Raw genomic sequence first — 19,122 nt, 5'->3', positions numbered from 1 at the left:
TTTGTGGACGACTGGACGAGAGCATTTGTCTGCTTCCGTGATTGTGTTTGGACTTTGGGAAAAGTAAAACCAGGGTGTTTTTCTTAATTTTTGGTTTGAAGTTTTTTTATTGCATTGCTAAATTTCTCTTCCATAAGGCTGCACCCAACTGTAAATTGTAATAGATTCTGAAGTTGGATGGATTTAATTTTGCATGTGAACAAGCGATTACTTATTTAAATACGACGTGAACCCTCATCGGCTTTTGAATCCGCTGCTTGTGTTTACGATTGTGCTCAGTGCTGTTTGATTCAAAGTCTCCTTTCAGTATGTTATCGTTACGGAAGGCAGCAACATCTTCTTTGACAGCACTGTTGAATTCCATACCATGTCAACTAGTCAGGCTTGCTTCCACGGCGGCATCGGCGCCTAATATTTCCATTCAGGATTTAGAGGTATCGCGACAGTTCTTGGCTCTTCCACGTACTCCGTTGCCTCCGCTCTCAACACTTGTGGAACCGGCTCCCAAGACGAAGCGGACAGTAACGAACGAGACCATAAGAGCGCAGCGCAATGCCCTGTTCACCCAAGAAAAAATCCGACAGATTGAATCCGTGACACGGGTGGAAAAAATTGAGGTATTGCATCGTGGACAGCCGGAAGATGTGACGCTGATCATGAATAAAAACTTCTCCACTCCACTACACTGCGCGCAACACATCAGCGAGGTGCTGGTTAAGCGTAGTGCCTTGGCGATGGTAGATGGCAAACCATGGGATATGAATCGGCCTCTGGAACGCGATTGTGTTCTGGAACTGCAACATTTTATCCAAGAAGACCCTAACGAAGCGAATTTGGCATTCTGGCGAACAGGATCGTTGATTCTTTCCTACGTGGTGGATCGAGCTTTTCGGGATGATTATTTAGTGCAGGTGCATAGCTGGCCGTATCAGGACATTCAGTCTGGAAGCTTCATCTGCGACGTTGATCTGGACATGCCAGAGTGGAATCCCAAAGAAGACGAACTTCGCGCTCTGACCATTATTATCTCGCAGCTACGCAGTCGCAAGTTGCCCATTGAGCGTCTCGAAATTAGCGCTGATTTAGCCATGAAAATGTTTGAGCATAATAAATTCAAGAAGCTACAGATTCCCGTCATTGCTGAAAAGAGTCCCACCAAAGATCGCGTAGTTGTGTATAGAGTGGACGATCATGTGGAGATCAGCAGTGGACCAATGATCGCTAACACGGGCATGATTGGGCGGCATCAGATTACCGCTGTGTACCCTATTGATTGCCATGGGATTGGAAGACTGTACAGATTTCAGGGCCTCGCAATCCCGGAACAACAACCTCTGAACTATTTCGCATGGAATATTCTTGTTAGTCGAGCCAGACAATTTAATGGTTCACCAGTGCCGATCAATGAAACAGAATGATTTTTTTGTAGCTCATTTACTGTCGAGTGTCGCCAATTGCCTCCCTTTGTGTTAAATCACTGCAGAATCAGATAAATAAAACAAAAATTAGAAAACCATTTCTTTCCTTCTACAGTAAATTAAATTAACCGCGGTCCTCCAGGGAGAATTTTGTTCTCTCATTTAGCTGCAACACAAAGCACCGTAAGGTCGAGGCTGCTTGCTGTTTGACGACAAATATTACAAAAGAAAAGCTCTACAAACCTGTTTTTTCCGTCTCTTGGTCACTCTCCTCCTCATTTTCAGATTCGAATGATTCGTCGGGTATGTCATACAAGCGCAAAATTGGCTGCAAATGCACGAACTCGGTAAAAATGACACTGTTTGCAAATCAATTCAACAATGGTAGGTTGTCAAGCACCATGGCACAATAAAACAAATTTGTTTTTGAATGCTCATTCGTTATTTGCAAACTCAAATTATTAAACTCGAACTTAAATAACTCAAATGTATTTTCACATGAGTAAGTCCATATAAAAACTGCATAAACAATTCTTAATATTAAGTTATTACTATGTAAGTTGTTAATATAACACAATGCGTGACGCAATACAATGCGTGACGCAATACAATGCGTACCTTGTTAGGGTCTTTCATAATCAGATATTTTCCTTCCTCTAAATCCATACAAACGCGAATAATATAATATAAAACACCCCAGGCATTATCCAGATTTAAATTAATATTGTTGGCGAATTCCTGTGGCCGATACTGTTGCGTGCCCAGAATGGCGTGTTGCGATGGATCTCTTGGGTTAGCCCGTGATACAAATCTGTAAAATATTGACTTATTAATCCATAATCCATTTGCTCACATTACTCAAGACCCCGAAGCTGCACAACTTGCGCAAAAAATCTTCCAGAAGCTTCCGTTGCAGCTTACCCAACTTTCAGTGTATCAGCACCCGCCAAAAGAGCAGACAGTGTCCAGCGAGCTAGTTTGAGACTGTTGTTCTTCATTTCTGTTGCCAACACTGCTCCCGGTTGGGTATCCAATTTCGAACGCCAATCAACACCGGCAAACTAAAGAGAAGCAGCCAATGCGGTTGTCAAAAACAAATACTTAACTGCATTAAAAACCGTTTCTTACCCGTGGATCCCATTCATTCAAGGCTTTAACGTTTAAAAGATTCAATTCACCAGACGGCCCAGACGTTACTGCGTCGATCGTGCAACGTACAACCATTGTAATTCCGTCGGCGATCTGGAATTTACGATACTTATATCCATTGCACACATTTTTATCCAAATCGTCCGCGCTGACAAAAGGGTTCGGTTCCTTGAATTTATATCGCGGCTCGCTTTCGGAAGACTGAAAATGTTCAAAAAATGATTAATGAATGTCTAGTAACACAAACACGCCTACAAAATACCTTTTTCAAAACTTGCTGCAAAAATGTGTGATTAACTAAAGTGGCTTCCAGCGAAAGATTCTTTGGTGTGTTCACAGCTGGTCCGTCTTCGGTTGGCTGTTCATTAGCAGTTTCGTTGACCGTTAAGAAATCTTAAAATAAAAAGAATGCAGTATTAGGTAGCGGTTAAATATATTGCCAGCAAGATCGAATAAATCAATAATGAAAAATACAGGGTAAACAACCAGAAGGACCTACCCAAATCCGATTTGCTCCGCTTATCGAAAAACAGTTTGTTCTGAACGCGTTGCACGATAATATCCCATGGATACACGGACCGTGAAGCAGCCATCAGCGTGGAAATTATGGCATCGGTCCCAAAAACGTTATATTCCTCGTTTTTAGTAAGCTGGAAAACGCACGAACACAATTATCAAACAAAAACAAAAACAACAGCAAAACAACCACCGTGGTCAATCCAAGAAGAAAAAACTTACACGTCGAATAACTGGATCGTCAGTCGTAGAAACGTGTTTCAGCAAAGGTTTGTCCGTTCGCAGCAACGGTTTCTCGCTCTTCACGGTCACTCGGTCATAAGATTTATCGTACCAATCCAGAGCGCCACAGGACACGATGTCCTCACCAACATCAATTTTTCCCTTGTCATCCACTTCACGGTCCCCAGATGCTTTGGGTTTCATGGGATAACTCAATTTGGCCATTCGATGGAATTCCATATCCTCAATCACCACATATTCTGCTTTGATTGGGACCGAAGGTTCCCGTTGCTTGTTAAATTGCTAGACAAGCGAAACTCAGTAAAGCCAGTCTTTTCACAAGTGACACACACTATACAAGTCTAAAATCTAACTTACATTAAATCAAATATAATACAAAAGCGTCATGCTCGTCATCTAATGCAAAATGCATCACAAACTTACGCGATTACGGTTATAATCTTGTCGACCAGTCCGCTGAAGGCCACCACGGCGATTCTGCCCTTGATTCTGTCTGTTAACAAAACGACGATAGGGACCGGATAAAGATACTTGTTGCCGCAACCAAACCTACGTGCGGCCATCACGCTGGTTGTCCGCAAGATTACGGAAATCCTTATTACGCTGTCGACGGAAGGCCTACAAGAACAAACTTATGCGTTATTATGAAACTGTATGCCCATGTCCACTGCCTACCTGGTTGCTGCGCAGGCGACCAACTCCTCGACTGAAGTACGAGCGTGCAGGTCGCGAAGAGTCCACCAGCTGAAACGTGGCTTCATCCTCCTCGTGAACATATGCGTACTGGTCTCCCGCAGGTACCGCACCTTGACTGAAGCGTCCTTGGAAGCGCAGGGCGCCTGTCCAGTCTGTGATCTGGAATCAAAAAATTCATGGTGGTACCTCTTACAAAGCGTTAATGGCAGTTGATAGCGGATAACCTACTCTTCCAAGTGGTTCAGACTTTGAAAACTGCTGATATGGAACCTTGATTAGCTGCTCAGGGACCTTAGTGGGACCCCAACCATCCGGATTACCTTCCAAAACAGGAAGTCGAAAGGATGCCATAATTTAAGGCTGAAAATAATTGAATCAAACGGGAACGATTACTGTCTTCAACAATGTACTTTAAATTAAAACACCAATTTAAAGGAAGCCGGGCCAAAAAGCGTATTATAAATAAATTTAAAACATGTTTCACGGTACCACTTTCAGCACGTAAGCTGCGGGAAGCACGCGCAGCTGAATCGAACAGGACGAAAGGCCAACTGGGCGGTTCCTCGCGGGCCGGCTGGGCAACGTACGGTTAGCCTGGTCCAGTTCCTTGGCTGGACCAGGCTAACCGTACACACGTACCGGTGCAGCGAACCGGCTGGTTAAATACTACTAGGGAATCTTGTACAGTCTACAAATTCAAATTTTGCGGTTCCGAAACCGTTCAAAGCTCCGGCGAGTTTCGGTTCGACTTTCTTCTTTATATGATTTCAGTCTTTATTTAAGTCTCTTTAATACCGAAGACAAGTTTTAACTTTTGTGCTCTTGCTTTGTGGTGTCTTTGTCTTCTGACAAGGAACGTTTTAATTTTTTCCATAAGTTAGCTGTTCTTGTTGCATTTTCTCGTTGGGCGTGTGAGATCCGGTCTACTTCTTTGAACAATAATTTCCGATTTGGGGTAAGGAAGTCATCTGGAATTTGGAAACCACAGATACCGAGAGCCGCAGGCATTCTTTTCGGAAACGCGTAGCACTTCTATAGTTTTCGTGAAATTTTGATGCATCGCGGTTGCTGGTGGGTCATCCCCTTTTATTTTGGTCTGTTAGCCATGCAAAACTGATGATGATTTGATGACTATAAAGTAAAAACTAACAACCACCCCTGGTTTGGCTGGGATTGATTTGCGTATGAGTACGGACTCATTGTTAGCTCTCGACTGTTCCGGCTTGTAACGGGCCGCTTGTTTGATTAGCTCACGTCTGTCGACTTCTCTTAATCAGAGATTTTACGCTTGATTTCTTAATGCATTTAGTGAATATCCAATCATGGGGAAAGGTATCGCTAAGAAGAAAATCGCAGCGGAGGAGGATGACGAAGAACAGATAGCAGGAACCGAGCCTGAAGGTTAGTAGTGGAAGCAAAACTGGAAATCAGGAAATCACTGATAATGTGTCGCCTTTTGATAAACACACATATCACTTGAGTGGCCCGAGTACCTCCTAGTAGGCATGGCCGCATGATAAACTTATATCATATGCGGCTATGCCATTGAACCAGAATCGAAAGCGTTTTTGAGATTCGACAAATTCTGTTTTTGTGCAGATGATTCTCCCGAAGAACACGAAATCGAGAAGATCGAGAAAAAACGTAAGGTTAAAAATGGTTCGAAGCCTGGAGTCTATTACAAAGTGGTGTGGAAAAACTGGAACGGAGACAAAAGTGACGAACATGAGTTCAACTGGGTTCACGAATCCGATATGCACTGCGAGGATCTGATCAAAGAATTCAACGAGCGTGGCATGGAGACTGGTAATTACCGCGGCACTTGATTACAGTATTTGAGAACGAAACCACCTGTATGTAGTCCTGTAGAATTGTTATGAAAACATACCAAACAAATAACTCGGTAACTGCGAATAAAATTTGATTAGATAAGCCAAGCATAAAAATATTAATGATAAAATATAGTTTTTTTTTAAAATTCCGCTAATTCTGTAGAGGACGAAGACATGGACGCGGTGCCTTCAGCTGAAAGTGGATCTGACGAAAACCAATGGGAAGTGGAAGCTATTGTGGATCGCCGTAAACGAGGGCGTTACTATGAATATAAAATCAAATGGAAGGACTGCTCCGAGAGTGAGAATACGTGGGAGCCGCAAAAGAACCTAAACTGTACGGAACTATTGGAGCGGTACAATCGGGAGCATCCAGTCAAAACACCTAAAGCCAAAGGAAGTGCATCTACGGCAAAGAAGCGTGTCACTTCCGCTTATCCTACACGGCGATCGAGTGGGAACGATCTGGAAGACATGCAGACTGCTGACCAGTCAAGTCCGTCCCGTGACCAGGATGATCCGGAAGAACAACCTCGAAACAACCGTAAAACCGGCACTCGTCGACGGCGTCCAGGAAATACGGCAACACCGAGTAAATCGCGCCCAGCGCGTGGGGTCAGAAATGAGCCAGACCCATCTCCTGTAGAAGCACTGGGTGATTATCTGGAGGACTGGCCTGGTCGCCCATCGTCCAGCGGTGTGGCCGGCTCATCGGGTAAAACGGGCAAACCAGCCAGGTCGACTAAAGAGGTGACATCCTCGAGGAAGAGCGCTGGAACGCCTGCGAAAAAGCGTGGGAAAAGAGCACTCACGCCAGAAATTGAAGAGCAAGAAGAAGGTGATGGAGTGAACCAGAAAGAATACACTAAAGGTGACATTGGCACGTGATTTGCTATAATCATTTTAGTTAACGCAGCGATGAGAATACAGTTGATTAGGCTATTTCTTACGGGTCTGGTGAATGAAACTAAGAAGGAATCAAGCATCTACCGAGCTCTGCAAATTTTGGAAACTTCAGACATTTTTTAATTTAGTAATCTTTATTCTGTTGTACTGAAATTATTACTGGCCGGAATCAATTCCATACCATGTAATGAGATTAACTAACGTATTATATATTCCGATTTCTTACAGTGTTGATGGTTCGCCTGATGCATGGTCCTGTCATTACAAGATGCAAAGCCATGAAATTCAATCCGGAACACCTAGGCCACCGTAAACTGGAATACAATAGTGCAACGATTGCGGACCCTGAAGAACGCGTGACGGTGATTGGACGAATGACATCGATTGTGCACAAGCTGAATTGCTATATATGCGTGCAAGAGGACAGTCCCAAGGACTATCAAGCTTTCAGCCAAGAAGACATGCATCAGTATTTTCCAAAAACATTGTATGGTTTTTTGTCTTGAAACCCAGTTCCATACTTACACGCAGTTTGTTATTTCTAGGGAGAAATTGAATAAGCTCGAGAAGAGCAGGAAGTTTAAAACGCATGATGTGGATTCGCAGTCAGAAGAGGACGAGGTGTGTAAAATCTGGCAGAAGTACTGCTGACGTGATCTCAGTATGTCATTGCATTCGAGGCAAAACTTTCATATTTTTTCGAGACTAATTTCAGTAATGATAAACAGTCAGTTGACCGATCTGGTTTATAGATGCTTTTGATGCCCATCGATTTCGTTACTAACCGGATTGTGTTAAGTAAATTTAGCAGACTTTGGCTTTTATTTTACAGGGAGTAATTGAAAACGGAGTGGAGGTATATTATTCGAAAGAGGTAAATTAGAAATTTTTTCGATATCTAAGCTTTTGTGAACATTCATTTTGCTGCTTCAGGATTGACTGCATCAGTTCAGTTGCTGACAGTGCCAGAAAAGAGGTAGGGCCGCTTAATTCATGTCTTCGGCATCTCGTACATTTATCGCAAATCTATAACTCGATCTCCAGTTTTCGCTCCATACAAACTGAACGCCTGTTTCTGTGAAATTAGTACAGAACAGTGGAAGCTGGCTTTACGTTGTGAGTAATGTGCCAAGTATCGCTCATGGTTAGTTCTGTATTATGCTGGTACACATGTACAGTATTAAGGGAGTAATTTAATACATGTCTATATAATTATTGTCTCCTATCTGTACGAGTAGTACGAGTAACTATCGCTTATTAAGGTTTTATTTATATTTTTACGGCATTGTCATGTAACCTACATCGCTGCTTTTCCTGGATAACGTTGTGTTTGTTGTTAATGTCAATATCTGATCGTATTTGGTTTTCAGATTGGAATGGCTTTCGGTCGGAGATCTGGTCGTTGGATTTGTTTTTGTACAGAATAATAGTTTCTTATTTTGTAATCCATTTTGACGGTATTGCCGGACACAGAGCAGCCGTATCACATATCCATTTTGAATTATAAAATTTCAAACGGCGTTGGGCGAGTAATTGGCGACACATTGCCTCAATCTCCGAGCTCGGTACAAAGTATTTTGTACCGTGCTACGATTTTCTTTTTTTTCTGCCTTAATGGTTTTGTTTGATGTCAAATAAACTGGAGAAACGTTTCCTGGGGCTTTGGCAGTCTACAGTAGCGTATTCGTAGCTGTGCCTGTAAACGAACGTTTCGTATTGACGAAGGTCATTTATTTGAGTACTTACAATTGCCGAATGGTAATGAAATTGTTTGAAATGAGTGACCACTTTATACGGAAAGAGAACGATCATTAGGTGGGAAGCTGTTAAAAGTAGACGTAAAGGCACCGGTTTCCATATTGACATAGCAGGCGCACTGTTTTCTTTCAATTCGCAAAGGTATTGTGCGGTATCGTTCACCAATATTTTTTGATTCGTGCCTGCCGGCTTGAGATGGTTTCTTCATTGTTTTTTACATATCTCGCTCTCATTTTTCTGTTGGGTGTCCATTTGGATCGCAGGTATACGTATAAGTATAGTATGGTGTGACTTAATTAAGCCAGTTTCCACATTTGATACTTCTATCCATAGAGTTTACACTTTCCGTTTGAACTTGAAATCATTGGAATCTGAAATTCTGTCCTCAATGAAGAAATGAATATAATGACATTCTCACGATTTTACGTGTTGATATCTTTGATTTTTTTTGCCCTGTATGCATTCTGTGATCAGTCGATCTCTAGATTGGCGCAAGAAAAATTAAGCAATCGCGCCTTGGCTGCTTCCGGAAGAGCCGACGATATGGTCCAGTTGCGGACCGATGGGAATCTTCCCTTCCCAACTTTCGGTTATCCTCCACCACAAACTAGTTTTTCATGCAGCAATGTAAAACAACCAGGTTTCTATGCTGATGCTGAAACCGGGTGCCAAGTAATTCGTCGATGTACCATAGAAAATTTTATGTTTTCCTACATCTGTCCAAATGTCACAGTAAGTACTCGTATGCTAATTAAAACTACGTGCTGATATATACTTAACTTAATGTACAATACAGATAATGAACTAAAATAATTATTTAAATCGTTGTGCATGGAAGTGGTGTCGGAATGCTGTAATATGGAGTTGTGAACTACAGTACATACATGTGAATGTATTTTTAGAGAGCAGAAGCATTTCTGTAGTTATGCTCTTTGGTTAAAAAGACGTACTATGTATTTGTTGTATGTAGTGATCAACATTATTTAATCGCAAGTTGCTGAGTGCCCAGTGTCCTGTAACCTGCAATGAGGACTAATCGCAACTGTCTTATAGGCATGAAATAGGCATGAAGGCTTGAAATTAGTTTATAGGCATGAAATCGGGTTCGAAGTACATCAATACTTCGAAGTACATGATACAACTTTAATACCGGACTACCTAGCGAGAAATAAAACGAGCAGTCAAAATTTCCAAGCGATATTTGATCGGTATGCAATTATTATCTTTTTTAGGTATTCGACCAAGTATCGCAGAGCTGTGATTATTGGTTTAACGTGCGCTGTCCAAGGTATCGTGACGCATTGCATTAAATTTAAATTTAAATGCCTTACGGGTTGCATGTAAATGTATAAGTCAATAATAATATTACTGCCTGCAGTATAATGAGCTGACAGAGGTGCTAATTGCCGCGATCTACGAGTAATTACTTCTAGTATAAGTGCTAACTCTGTACAACAATTAAGTACAGTACCGGTTCTTTCACAAACCAGCACTCACTGACCACCTGCTCAGAAGTCAGAACGCTGTTATTGTGTTGTTACCTTTTCTAGAAATCTTTTTGACATTATTATCATATTTTTTAGCATGCAGACACCGCAAGTCAGATTACTACTCTGTAGCTGTAGGCTTTATTGAGATTCATGCGATTTACGAGTCGCACCACATCACAAAATCAACATATGATATACGGTACTGTAATTTTGATTTTTAACTTGCAGATACGGTGTTCAATATCGTACAGATGTTAACAGTTTATGGAAATTTTAATTAAGAAGGTTGTGTGTTCTGAATCCGAATTACATATGCATGACTCGCTTATAATTCCAAAATTTCCAGTCAGTCGTTTACCGGAGGAAACCGTGCAAATAGCGATCTACCTCAAATGGCAGCCGATGAATCTTTCGCGTTTCCCAAGGTGACAAAGCATAAATTATTCAATTTCAACCGTTTTCCAGCGGATCAGTTTCTGTCATCCCCTAACTCAGAACATCTGGACATAACCTTTCCTAGCAATCTTGGAATGGGTGATTCTGTTAACACGTTACTGCAGTGGGTGGGTGCCGACAATAGTCCAAATCGTATTGAGCTTCCAAGCCGTCCATTTTCGACAGAAAGAAGTGGTACGTAGTCGTACATTTATCATTCTGCCGAATTGTTTTATTTACTCGCGATCGTACTCGTACTAATAATTCTAAAGCAATTACAATGTAGTTTTTGCCAAATAATAGGGTACATCACTCATGACTACTCGCATACAATCGTTTATGTTAATTGGCAACCAGCTTACAGCGTAGTCGGACATTTCGCCATACGGTTATTTTGGCGTGTATTGGCATTTCGGCATAAAACGTTAATACCAGTTTTTAGTCGTGATATTCCTTACTTTCGACGTCGATTGCCGTTATAGCTTCTCCACTCTGATTCTGGCCCGGGATATCGTGTCGTACGTTGTGTTGAAATTGTATTTAGACTTCATTTATTTTCATAAACTGCTTGCCATTAGTAAACATTTGAGTGCCGAAATGTCCGTCTGAACCAGTGTAGGACTAGGTACCCGTACGTACATAGTGGGCCCTATTTAATCTTTAATATTAAGCTAGAGTATAGTGGACCAAGTCTTAAAACCTTTAAAACTTTTAAAAACAGTTAACCTAAACCCTCCACTGTAGGTACAAAGTCTAAATGGTCGCATGGCGTATGCCGAAATACGTATAATTTACCGAAATGTTCTATTCCGGCGTGGTAGCGCATCCATTTACATAATATTGTAATTACTATAGTATAATATCATAAATTGGTTTAGGAAGTCGTTTCCCTTTTCCGAAAGTTCAAAGCTCCAGTAACAAACCTTCCCGCATTCGTTTGGTAAACAAAAGGAGAAATATTAGTGACGACATGGCCGCAGAAAAAATGGCAGTACCACCGAAGTCAGAATCGAAAGAGAATCCCGAGGTCAAGTCCATTTCTCTGCCGCCGGCCAAAGGATTTTTGGCTCCCAATCAGCTAGGAACGGCGTGGATACCTCTGGCAGCTTTTCGTTAATTCCAGTAATTTGGTTAATGGAATACATCATCATTCCGATATCTGTTAGCATAACCTTTACAGTAACCACAATGTTTTATACGATTGACTACGGTACTTTCTGAACGCTTATTTACATCTCGTCAAAATAATTTCGATTACCAAATTACACGTATGGCTGAAAGGTTACAGTACTTGTTAAAAATTTAATTGTTTGCTGGCTAGTGGTTACAAGAAAACTTTTTCAGCATCCACAGACAACTCAAATATCTACGAGTCACTAATAACCCAAGCGAGATATGACAGACAAAGCCCAAGGACTAAGACAAAAACACTTACATAAAAAGAAGTGATTAAAAGCTATCAAAACGTCTCGTACAAATTTAACCAACTCCCCTCAGAAAAATGAGTTACAGGTTTTTACAGTCTGAAACAAATCAACCGATTATGACCAATTAAATCACGGGAAACTAATATGACACAATCATATTTTCATTTATTATTCTATCTATCTGAAAGTAATCGACATGGTATACGTCGAACTTAAAGGCTTCATAAAAATAATTTGAGCCTTCTCCGTCGAAACCGGTTTGCTCGTATCCAGGGGAAATGTGACGTAATGATTGGTGGCAGGGGAGTATGCTTTCCTGTTTCGTTACTCTTCCCCGAACGGGACCCTTCTTAAATGATATCCACCACCATCTTCTTGTGTACATCCGTGTGCCCCACTACGGCACAAAACTCCTCGAAGGAGATCTTCCCATCCCCATCCTTATCGGCATACATGATGGTCTTGTCGACAATCTGCTGAAGTTGCTGATCCTTCAGATTGTTGCCCACCATCATTTTGAGGACTTGGAAGAGCTCCCCGTTGGCGATGAAGCCATCACGATCGATATCGTAGATGGAGAAGGCGAAACGCAGTTTGGATTCCTTATCGCCTTTGACGCTGAACTGCGAGACACCCTGGATGAATTCCTTAAAGTCCACTTCACCGTTCAGATCCGTATCGAAGATATCTATCACTCTCTGGACTAGAGGGTTCTGCTGCAGCTCCGGCAGGGACATAAATTCATCCACACTCAGTGAACCATTATTATCGAGATCCAGCTTTTTGAAACGCTTCCCGAGACGTCGGATTTCCTCGGCGTCAAAAGTACTGCACATCTCCAGCTGCAGGGATGCTTCGTTTCCCATGATTGCTGCGCTGTATCACCGTCAGAATGATTGCCACACGGCAAGGTGTATTCTCGCAAGGGAAACTCCTTAATGGATCTCGCAAACAAGGTTAACTTACTGCAGCAGGTTTTACAGTCTCAGCACAGAACACGAAGAAGAGCTTTGAAAACCACAGAAGATAGTTCAGATACCGACTTTGCCTTCACCGATAAAATAATCATAAAGCTTCACTCATGTGCATGACAGTGCATCCCATTGCGTTGATTGTAGACACAAGGCGGTAAGTAGATAAATTGTAGACTTAAATAGAAGATTCTTCGTTGTATCTCGGATTAGAACAAGTGAACTTTAAACAATAATGCCGTAAAGTTTAGAATGAAGCAGTGCTCTTAAGTCTTATTACAGTCTTACTGCTGTATGATGGAAGGAATTTATGGGATTTTTAATACCGTGCCTGACTGCCCTGTCAGTGCCTTCAGGCTGCAGAATTCACATTTCACACCACATTTTTAGCTTCGGTTGTCCAAACTCTGATACAGCGATGTATTCCGGCAACAGCAGCGTGCGCTGAATTCAATCAGTTGGTTACACAAGATTAGCGAACAGGAAGCAAATCAGGTTCATTTCATTCGTTTCATTTAAAACAGGCGCAGGCTGCTGTGACTGCTGTCGTCTATGATTGAACCGGAAATGCCTGGAAGAACACTGGATATGCAATGGGACCCCCTTTTCAGAAACCTTGTGCCGGGCCTGGCAATGTCCTGGTTGCAACCTCACTCTCATAATCCACATTCCACTAAAGTTTACAGATACTGAGATACATATAAATTATCAAAAAAAATAATTAAACTGTCTGACTACATTATTTTCCGCGCCATGGAATGGGTGAATTAAAATTTAAGTACTTACAATACTGCTGATTAACACAATTGTACACATAAACATACAGTTGTACTTCTAAAATATTTTTTATACAGCTGTTAAAATTAATTAAATTATTATTATTGCAGCTGGAACCGATACTACTTACTGATATCGCTTACGGCTTATATACAGTAATATTTTGCATGGTTAGCCGTTTAGGAATAAATTTTTTGTCATTTCATACAGTCAGCCAGAACACAATTAAGTCGGAGCAGATGGTTTCAAATACTCGTATACCGGTACAAGCTAAGAACATGATAGCTAACTAACATACTTACAATGTTAATTATTGCAATTTGCATTGGTGCTGCAAGTTGCGAATCATAGTAAATTTTTTTGTATGAGTGCTGTACTCGCAGGGTTGTTAATTGCAGCTTATAGTTGTCAGTGTATAATATTGCACAGCTGAGATTAATAATTAAGCATTGTAAGTCACACACACTATGACAGACACAAGAGACACAAAGCACAATAATTTTTGTCTTCTAAGTTATACAAGCCGACTCCTGGTTCAAAAATCGTCGTCCGGGTCGTCCGTTGCATTATTCAGCCTTAAATCACTCGATTTTTTGGAAGGTGTATTTTGTGCCGTGACATCCCCTGACGGTTGCTTGCGACTTCTAGGAGGAGCATGCGGTTTGACCGCTTCTGCTTTTCCAGTGTTTTCTTGGCTTTTGTCACGGAATCCTACGTTAACGAATTTTTTTGCGATCTGTTCGAGGCGTTTTTGCACATCTTTCACATGGACTGCAGATTTGGTTGAAATTTCCAGGTATTCTACTCCGAGAGCCCGAGCAAAGTATTCTGCCGCTTCAGTGGTGACTTGCCTTCGAGCAACAAGATCGCTTCGGTTCCCCAGAAGCAGTCCGTCTTCGCATTGCTTTTTCCATGTGTCGACGCACTGTGATTGAAATCTCTCAAAGGATAACTGATCGGTCAGATCCACGACGAAAACAAATACGCGAACTTCTCCCAAAAGGTCCCTAAAATCGTTTTGATTTTCTTCCTTACCACCAACTTCGATGAAATGGAAATCCACCGTAAACTGTTCGAACAGCACTTTCTTCGTGTAAAACCTGGCACCATATGTTGGACGGTAAGCTAGGGGGAAATCTTGATGAGCGATCTGAGCACATATGGAAGTTTTTCCTGCATGCGACGGTCCAACCACACCAATCTTCAAGTTAAAATGCTTTTTGTTGCCAGAGTTCGGTTGAGATGCATCATTGCTGTCTTGATAAAGAGAAAGATATTGTTGAATATGCTGCAGGTCAGGCATTATTAGTACGATCAGTGTGGTCCGGCGAATACTCAAAAGGTCACCGAAGGTACTGTATAGATGTGCTTGTAAGTTGTAACGACTTCATTAAATTTAATTTTAATACCCAACTCGGGCAAACGGGCTCGCTTTCGGCTTTCCCTTCTTTCTTCAGCGATACGTCGATAACTGAAAAAGGATCTAGACAGAATTTAAGCACATTACGGTACTTGTGTAAAATCGATACGAGTACAGTAAGTAAGTACAATTTGTACATCACTACGACTACTTCTATACAATTAATCGTAAATCCGATACCTACTCGTAACGTGCAAATGCCAGTGTCGCATCATTCCGCTCACCGGGACCTGACAACCTGTAATCGTCTGTTTATCCTGGATATATAGGGACTTCAGGCTGCTATAAGTGCGATGTAGAATTGTAGTGAATATTGGTTTTTGCGATCTAAATCTCAACTATTTTATTTACCTTTATATATTCTTTCTTTGTTTCTTCCCCATTTGCTATTGTTGTTGCAGCATGCAGACTTCGACTGCTTCCCCGTAGAGAGAAACTGGTGGTGCCTTGCATTTAGCTTTTTAGTTACTCATCTCAGATGTTTGTCTGTTCTCACGGCACTTCACGGTCGTTTATGGCTATCTGTCCAACGTACAAGTTTGATTGCTGATTTGGATTTCGTCCTCGTTTTCATAGAAAACAGGATAATGAATGACATTATCCGATTAGGGTTACTTGTTTTGGGACAGCAGCTTAAACGTACGCGATGGACGCATCCGTTAATGGAGACCCCAAGAACGTCGACGGTTTCCACCGTGCTTAAAGACTGTGGCTCTCATCAACAGAGGCGAGCATTTCAAGTGTACGCTGCTACTTGTGCTCCTCCTCCAAAAAAGACTACAGGAGGTTAGCAAGCATTTAGTGTATTTGTGGCTCTGCCAGCGTGACAACGTCTATCCGTCCACCCGCACTCACTGCTTAACTTTGCATCTTTTTAGCGTTTAAGGCTGGAATGACTGTAACAAAGAAGAAAATTGAAGTAGAAAGTGATCCTCACAAACTGGTTAATTACCTATGTGGCGGTCAGTATTTGAAAGAGGGACCAGAAATCAAGTTAAAGCCCGACAACGAATATCCCGACTGGCTGTGGAATTTGCGCACCGGTCCACCGCCCCCGCTAAGCGAACTGGACCCTACGACCATGGAATATTGGAATAAAGTGGTTCTTATGAAGGAAATCGAACGGAAAATGTTGCTGAAATCGGTGCGCGGACGTTACTGGGAATTGCGAATGGCGAAACGCGCAAAAGATAAAACCTACTACCGACAGCGCGTGGCCGTGTGGAAAGCTAGCGGTCAGCTGCTTCCTCGTAAAAGATACAATTATGACAAGATAATTGAGAAAATGTCTGCTTCTCTCAGTAGCAAATCTTAATCGATAATTTGTACATGTAATGCATCGCTTCCTCTGAATGTCATATCTGTAACACTTTAATTACTTTAGTACACCAAAATCCAGTCGAACAAAATAGCAATCAGATGAGTTTACTAGCGATGATAATCTAATTCCTTTTGCTTTGCATCATATGCTGCTTGGTCTCTCTTCCACCAACGGACGAACCTGTAGGTGCTCGGTTCAGGGATCTGTTGAACGGCATATTGTGGATCTTCAATGCGATAGTCATATGAAGATCCATCAGCTGCTTCCGCATCCAGCATATTCTGCCGTGCAGTAGGCGTTAGTAGCTTTTCCCATTCGTTCTTCCGCTCGAAAAAGAACAAAACTTCTTCTTCGGCTGTTAGAGCATTTCTCTGCGTCTGGAGTTCTTTCAGTCGTTCTTCGATCTGAAATTTACGCATCAGCCGATCCACTTCGGTCTCACGACTCGATGTCCAGGAGGCATATAATGCCGACTGTTTCTCTGCATCGTGCTGCCAGTTTCTTTCAATGGTCTCTTTTACCTGGTTACAGATTAAATTTTATTACTGCGTTAATCTCCACAATTGAAACGGATATTCGTACCTGTTTTTCGGCTAACTGCGGAAGCGATCCATCAACAAGAGATTTGTTCGCGCTCATACTACGCCCTATTTCTTCCGCTTTTCTGAGAAGAGCGTTAAGATCAACCGGGGCCGGTGGAGTAATACCACCCACTACCGGAATAATTGGTTGGGTTTCAAAGGGCGACGGCTTCACAGGAAATCCTTCAGGTGTCTTTTCTGTGTTTTTCAGGATATCCATAAATATCTCAAGCTACAACATACGATATACACAACTGTGATCTACGAAACGCGCATGTATACACTCTTGGAATCATGGTCAGTGATGACAAAGATTAAAATACCGATTCTTTTAGGAGTGTCCCTTCCTGTCCTTTCTCTAAGCACATCTGTAGAAGCTTCGCAGACTTATCCCATTTCTCATACAGACCTAGACCGATGAGTTGACAGCTTCGTCCAAGAAGATCGTTATGTGCACGGCCTGCCATGTATAAAGTTTTCCCAAACAAATGCTTTGGGTCGGCTGTATCAAAATGATCGTCAAAGAATGGATTCTTGATATTCCTAACGTAGACGATAATCTGTCGCGAAAAACAATTACAGATTTTTAGAGAAAACTAAAACGGCAACAGTAAACGGTTTCTTATCGGCACGTTATTAAATAGGAAACGGCAACAATGAAACAGAATTCATACTTCTTCTCCAGTGTCCGGAACAACAACCGGCTCAACTAGCGATGCAAGTAGATTCCAATCGGGACTGCCACTTGTAAGGAACGATATACAACAATGCAGGGCCAAATCGCGTGTCACCGGCGACTGGAAGTCCTCCTGAAGCATTTGGTCAATAGCTATCCTCACCGCATCTACAACAACACGGCAAAGTGGCTACCTTAGATGTAATGCAAAAACCCTCAGTAGCACATTCCGAGGAATGGCTTTTAAGGATGTTTTTACTATTCACTGATTCTCCTCTGCAAAATTTAGAACGTGATAAATTTATATTTATGAAGTTGTGGAATTTTTTGTGATTACGCATTTGGGCGAGCCTACAGAAAACAATACTCTACTCGTAGTTTGTAGACTTTCTTGTATCAGAAATATTACCAAAGGCCGACAAACATTTTTCAGCAATTTCGTATCAACATTTATTGTATATTAACAGATTAACCAATTAACCACTTTCTTCTACTTGCTGACTGCTTTCCTCATCACCATTTGAAATGAAATTCCCGCGCATTTTGCTAACCTCACCTTGCGGTCTTTTTAACTGTAAGAACTTATCCATCAGGAGACTGGCAGCGAAATGGTCCAAAAATAATCCATACTTGGGCTTATTCGCTAAAATCTTTAGTAGTTCATCCAAATTTCCCAATTCCAAAAACAGCCTGACAAAGGCATGGTGCATTCCTTCGCGAAACACACTTGTCACATTCGACGTGCGGAAGCTATCAAGAACCACTTAAAAATCTCAAACCTATAAGGTTATAAACAATGATAATCAAATTTCAGACTGAAGACTGGCTTACAATTCCAAGATCTCCACCAAATGCTTTGCTTCTTCATTTCGCGATGCTTTATTGGCGAACTGCAGAACAAACGCGACACTGAAGACTAATATTCTGCATAAAAATACAAAACACACATACAATTTCCACATCGAGTGGACTGGCGTCTTTGGTAATCTCAAAGCGTTTTCGCAGTTCGACGTAAAATTCCTCTGAAAAGAGATATGCATTTAGCAAAATGCAACCTATCACGAAATTTTGCCTCCAAACTCCGACGGCATGATAAGCGCACCTGCTCGGAGCTGCTGCATTAACGGAGTATCCAAGCGCGTTCGCCAAACATCGTCCAAGTGATACGCAGATGGCAGCAGGGAGTAGAATCTGCGTGGGGCTGCAAACAAGGAGCCATTGTGACATTTACATCAAGCCCGCAATTCCCAGACTTGCCTATCTGAGCCAAGGAAAAGCGAAGATCTCTTGCTATCCGGTATGCCGTAAAGAACCGGCAGTTAAGGGCCATTGGGTTAATGCAGCCAGATCTTCCGAAGCTTTCCAAATTTGAAAGATGTTTCGACGCCTTAGAATAAATAACAGTTTTAAATGGCAAATAACTCTTCAAGCCAAGATCAATTATATAAACTATTACTACGATCAATCAAAAAACAAATGTATTATGAATTAAAGTCAACCCTATTT

At 41.7% G+C, this 19,122-nt stretch overlaps 8 protein-coding genes across 12 annotated transcripts; 4 read left to right on the top strand and 4 right to left on the bottom strand.

Moving 5' to 3' along the window:
* The first annotated feature begins 18 nt into the window (after positions 1-18).
* Positions 19-1,559, top strand: LOC129583747 (39S ribosomal protein L39, mitochondrial-like). The gene has a single exon (XM_055475694.1). The coding sequence runs from the start codon at positions 309-311 to the stop codon at positions 1,416-1,418; it is 1,110 nt and encodes a 369-aa protein (XP_055331669.1). The 5' UTR covers positions 19-308; the 3' UTR covers positions 1,419-1,559.
* LOC129583746 (eukaryotic translation initiation factor 3 subunit D-like) lies at positions 1,367-4,508 on the bottom strand. The gene is made up of 12 exons (XM_055475693.1): positions 4,251-4,508; positions 4,002-4,181; positions 3,880-3,944; positions 3,750-3,819; positions 3,306-3,608; positions 3,067-3,217; positions 2,830-2,960; positions 2,547-2,768; positions 2,340-2,479; positions 2,037-2,229; positions 1,662-1,746; positions 1,367-1,584 (listed from the first exon to the last, which is right to left on the bottom strand). The coding sequence occupies exons 1-12, from the start codon at positions 4,371-4,373 to the stop codon at positions 1,577-1,579; spliced, it is 1,671 nt and encodes a 556-aa protein (XP_055331668.1). The 5' UTR covers positions 4,374-4,508; the 3' UTR covers positions 1,367-1,576.
* A 308-nt stretch (positions 4,509-4,816) lies between these two features.
* LOC129583565 (M-phase phosphoprotein 8-like) lies at positions 4,817-8,413 on the top strand. Of its 5 annotated transcripts, none has more exons than XR_008689794.1 (10): positions 4,962-5,093; positions 5,332-5,423; positions 5,622-5,828; positions 6,018-6,725; positions 6,989-7,247; positions 7,306-7,381; positions 7,593-7,634; positions 7,694-7,736; positions 7,848-7,904; positions 8,131-8,413. XR_008689794.1 is itself a non-coding variant. In XM_055475399.1 (9 exons), exons 2-8 carry the CDS (start codon positions 5,345-5,347, stop codon positions 7,697-7,699), a joined length of 1,377 nt encoding a protein of 458 aa, XP_055331374.1. In that variant the 5' UTR covers positions 4,817-4,977; positions 5,332-5,344; the 3' UTR covers positions 7,700-7,736; positions 8,131-8,413. The 5 variants fall into 5 exon arrangements, 2 of the variants coding, with proteins under 2 accessions (XP_055331374.1, XP_055331373.1); XR_008689796.1 differs by having other exon boundaries at positions 7,805-7,876; XR_008689795.1 differs by having other exon boundaries at positions 7,805-7,904.
* A 1,733-nt stretch (positions 8,414-10,146) lies between these two features.
* LOC129583567 (uncharacterized) lies at positions 10,147-12,395 on the top strand. The gene is made up of 2 exons (XM_055475401.1): positions 10,147-10,638; positions 11,322-12,395. The coding sequence occupies exons 1-2, from the start codon at positions 10,401-10,403 to the stop codon at positions 11,558-11,560; spliced, it is 477 nt and encodes a 158-aa protein (XP_055331376.1). The 5' UTR covers positions 10,147-10,400; the 3' UTR covers positions 11,561-12,395.
* On the bottom strand, positions 11,732-13,261 carry LOC129583566 (calcineurin subunit B type 1). The gene has a single exon (XM_055475400.1). The coding sequence runs from the start codon at positions 12,734-12,736 to the stop codon at positions 12,221-12,223; it is 516 nt and encodes a 171-aa protein (XP_055331375.1). The 5' UTR covers positions 12,737-13,261; the 3' UTR covers positions 11,732-12,220.
* A 582-nt stretch (positions 13,262-13,843) lies between these two features.
* Positions 13,844-15,325, bottom strand: LOC129583517 (uncharacterized). Its single transcript, XM_055475328.1, has 2 exons — positions 15,223-15,325; positions 13,844-15,089 (listed from the first exon to the last, which is right to left on the bottom strand). The coding sequence occupies exon 2, from the start codon at positions 14,919-14,921 to the stop codon at positions 14,154-14,156; it is 768 nt and encodes a 255-aa protein (XP_055331303.1). The 5' UTR covers positions 14,922-15,089; positions 15,223-15,325; the 3' UTR covers positions 13,844-14,153.
* On the top strand, positions 15,190-16,459 carry LOC129583518 (uncharacterized). Its single transcript, XM_055475330.1, has 2 exons — positions 15,190-15,824; positions 15,917-16,459. The coding sequence occupies exons 1-2, from the start codon at positions 15,626-15,628 to the stop codon at positions 16,351-16,353; spliced, it is 636 nt and encodes a 211-aa protein (XP_055331305.1). The 5' UTR covers positions 15,190-15,625; the 3' UTR covers positions 16,354-16,459.
* On the bottom strand, positions 16,380-19,114 carry LOC129583516 (uncharacterized). Its single transcript, XM_055475327.1, has 9 exons — positions 18,874-19,114; positions 18,719-18,817; positions 18,568-18,638; positions 18,448-18,506; positions 18,173-18,366; positions 17,615-17,784; positions 17,264-17,500; positions 16,942-17,172; positions 16,380-16,880 (listed from the first exon to the last, which is right to left on the bottom strand). Exons 1-9 carry the CDS (start codon positions 18,944-18,946, stop codon positions 16,467-16,469), a joined length of 1,548 nt encoding a protein of 515 aa, XP_055331302.1. The 5' UTR covers positions 18,947-19,114; the 3' UTR covers positions 16,380-16,466.
* Between the last annotated feature and the right edge of the window lie 8 nt (positions 19,115-19,122).

This window comes from Paramacrobiotus metropolitanus, unplaced genomic scaffold, assembly GCF_019649055.1.
Source record: "Paramacrobiotus metropolitanus isolate TYO unplaced genomic scaffold, Prichtersi_v1.0 Parri_scaffold0000011, whole genome shotgun sequence".
In the NCBI taxonomy this organism is placed as follows: Eukaryota; Metazoa; Tardigrada; class Eutardigrada; order Parachela; family Macrobiotidae; genus Paramacrobiotus; species Paramacrobiotus metropolitanus.
This window is presented reverse-complemented; position numbering and strand designations above follow the sequence as displayed.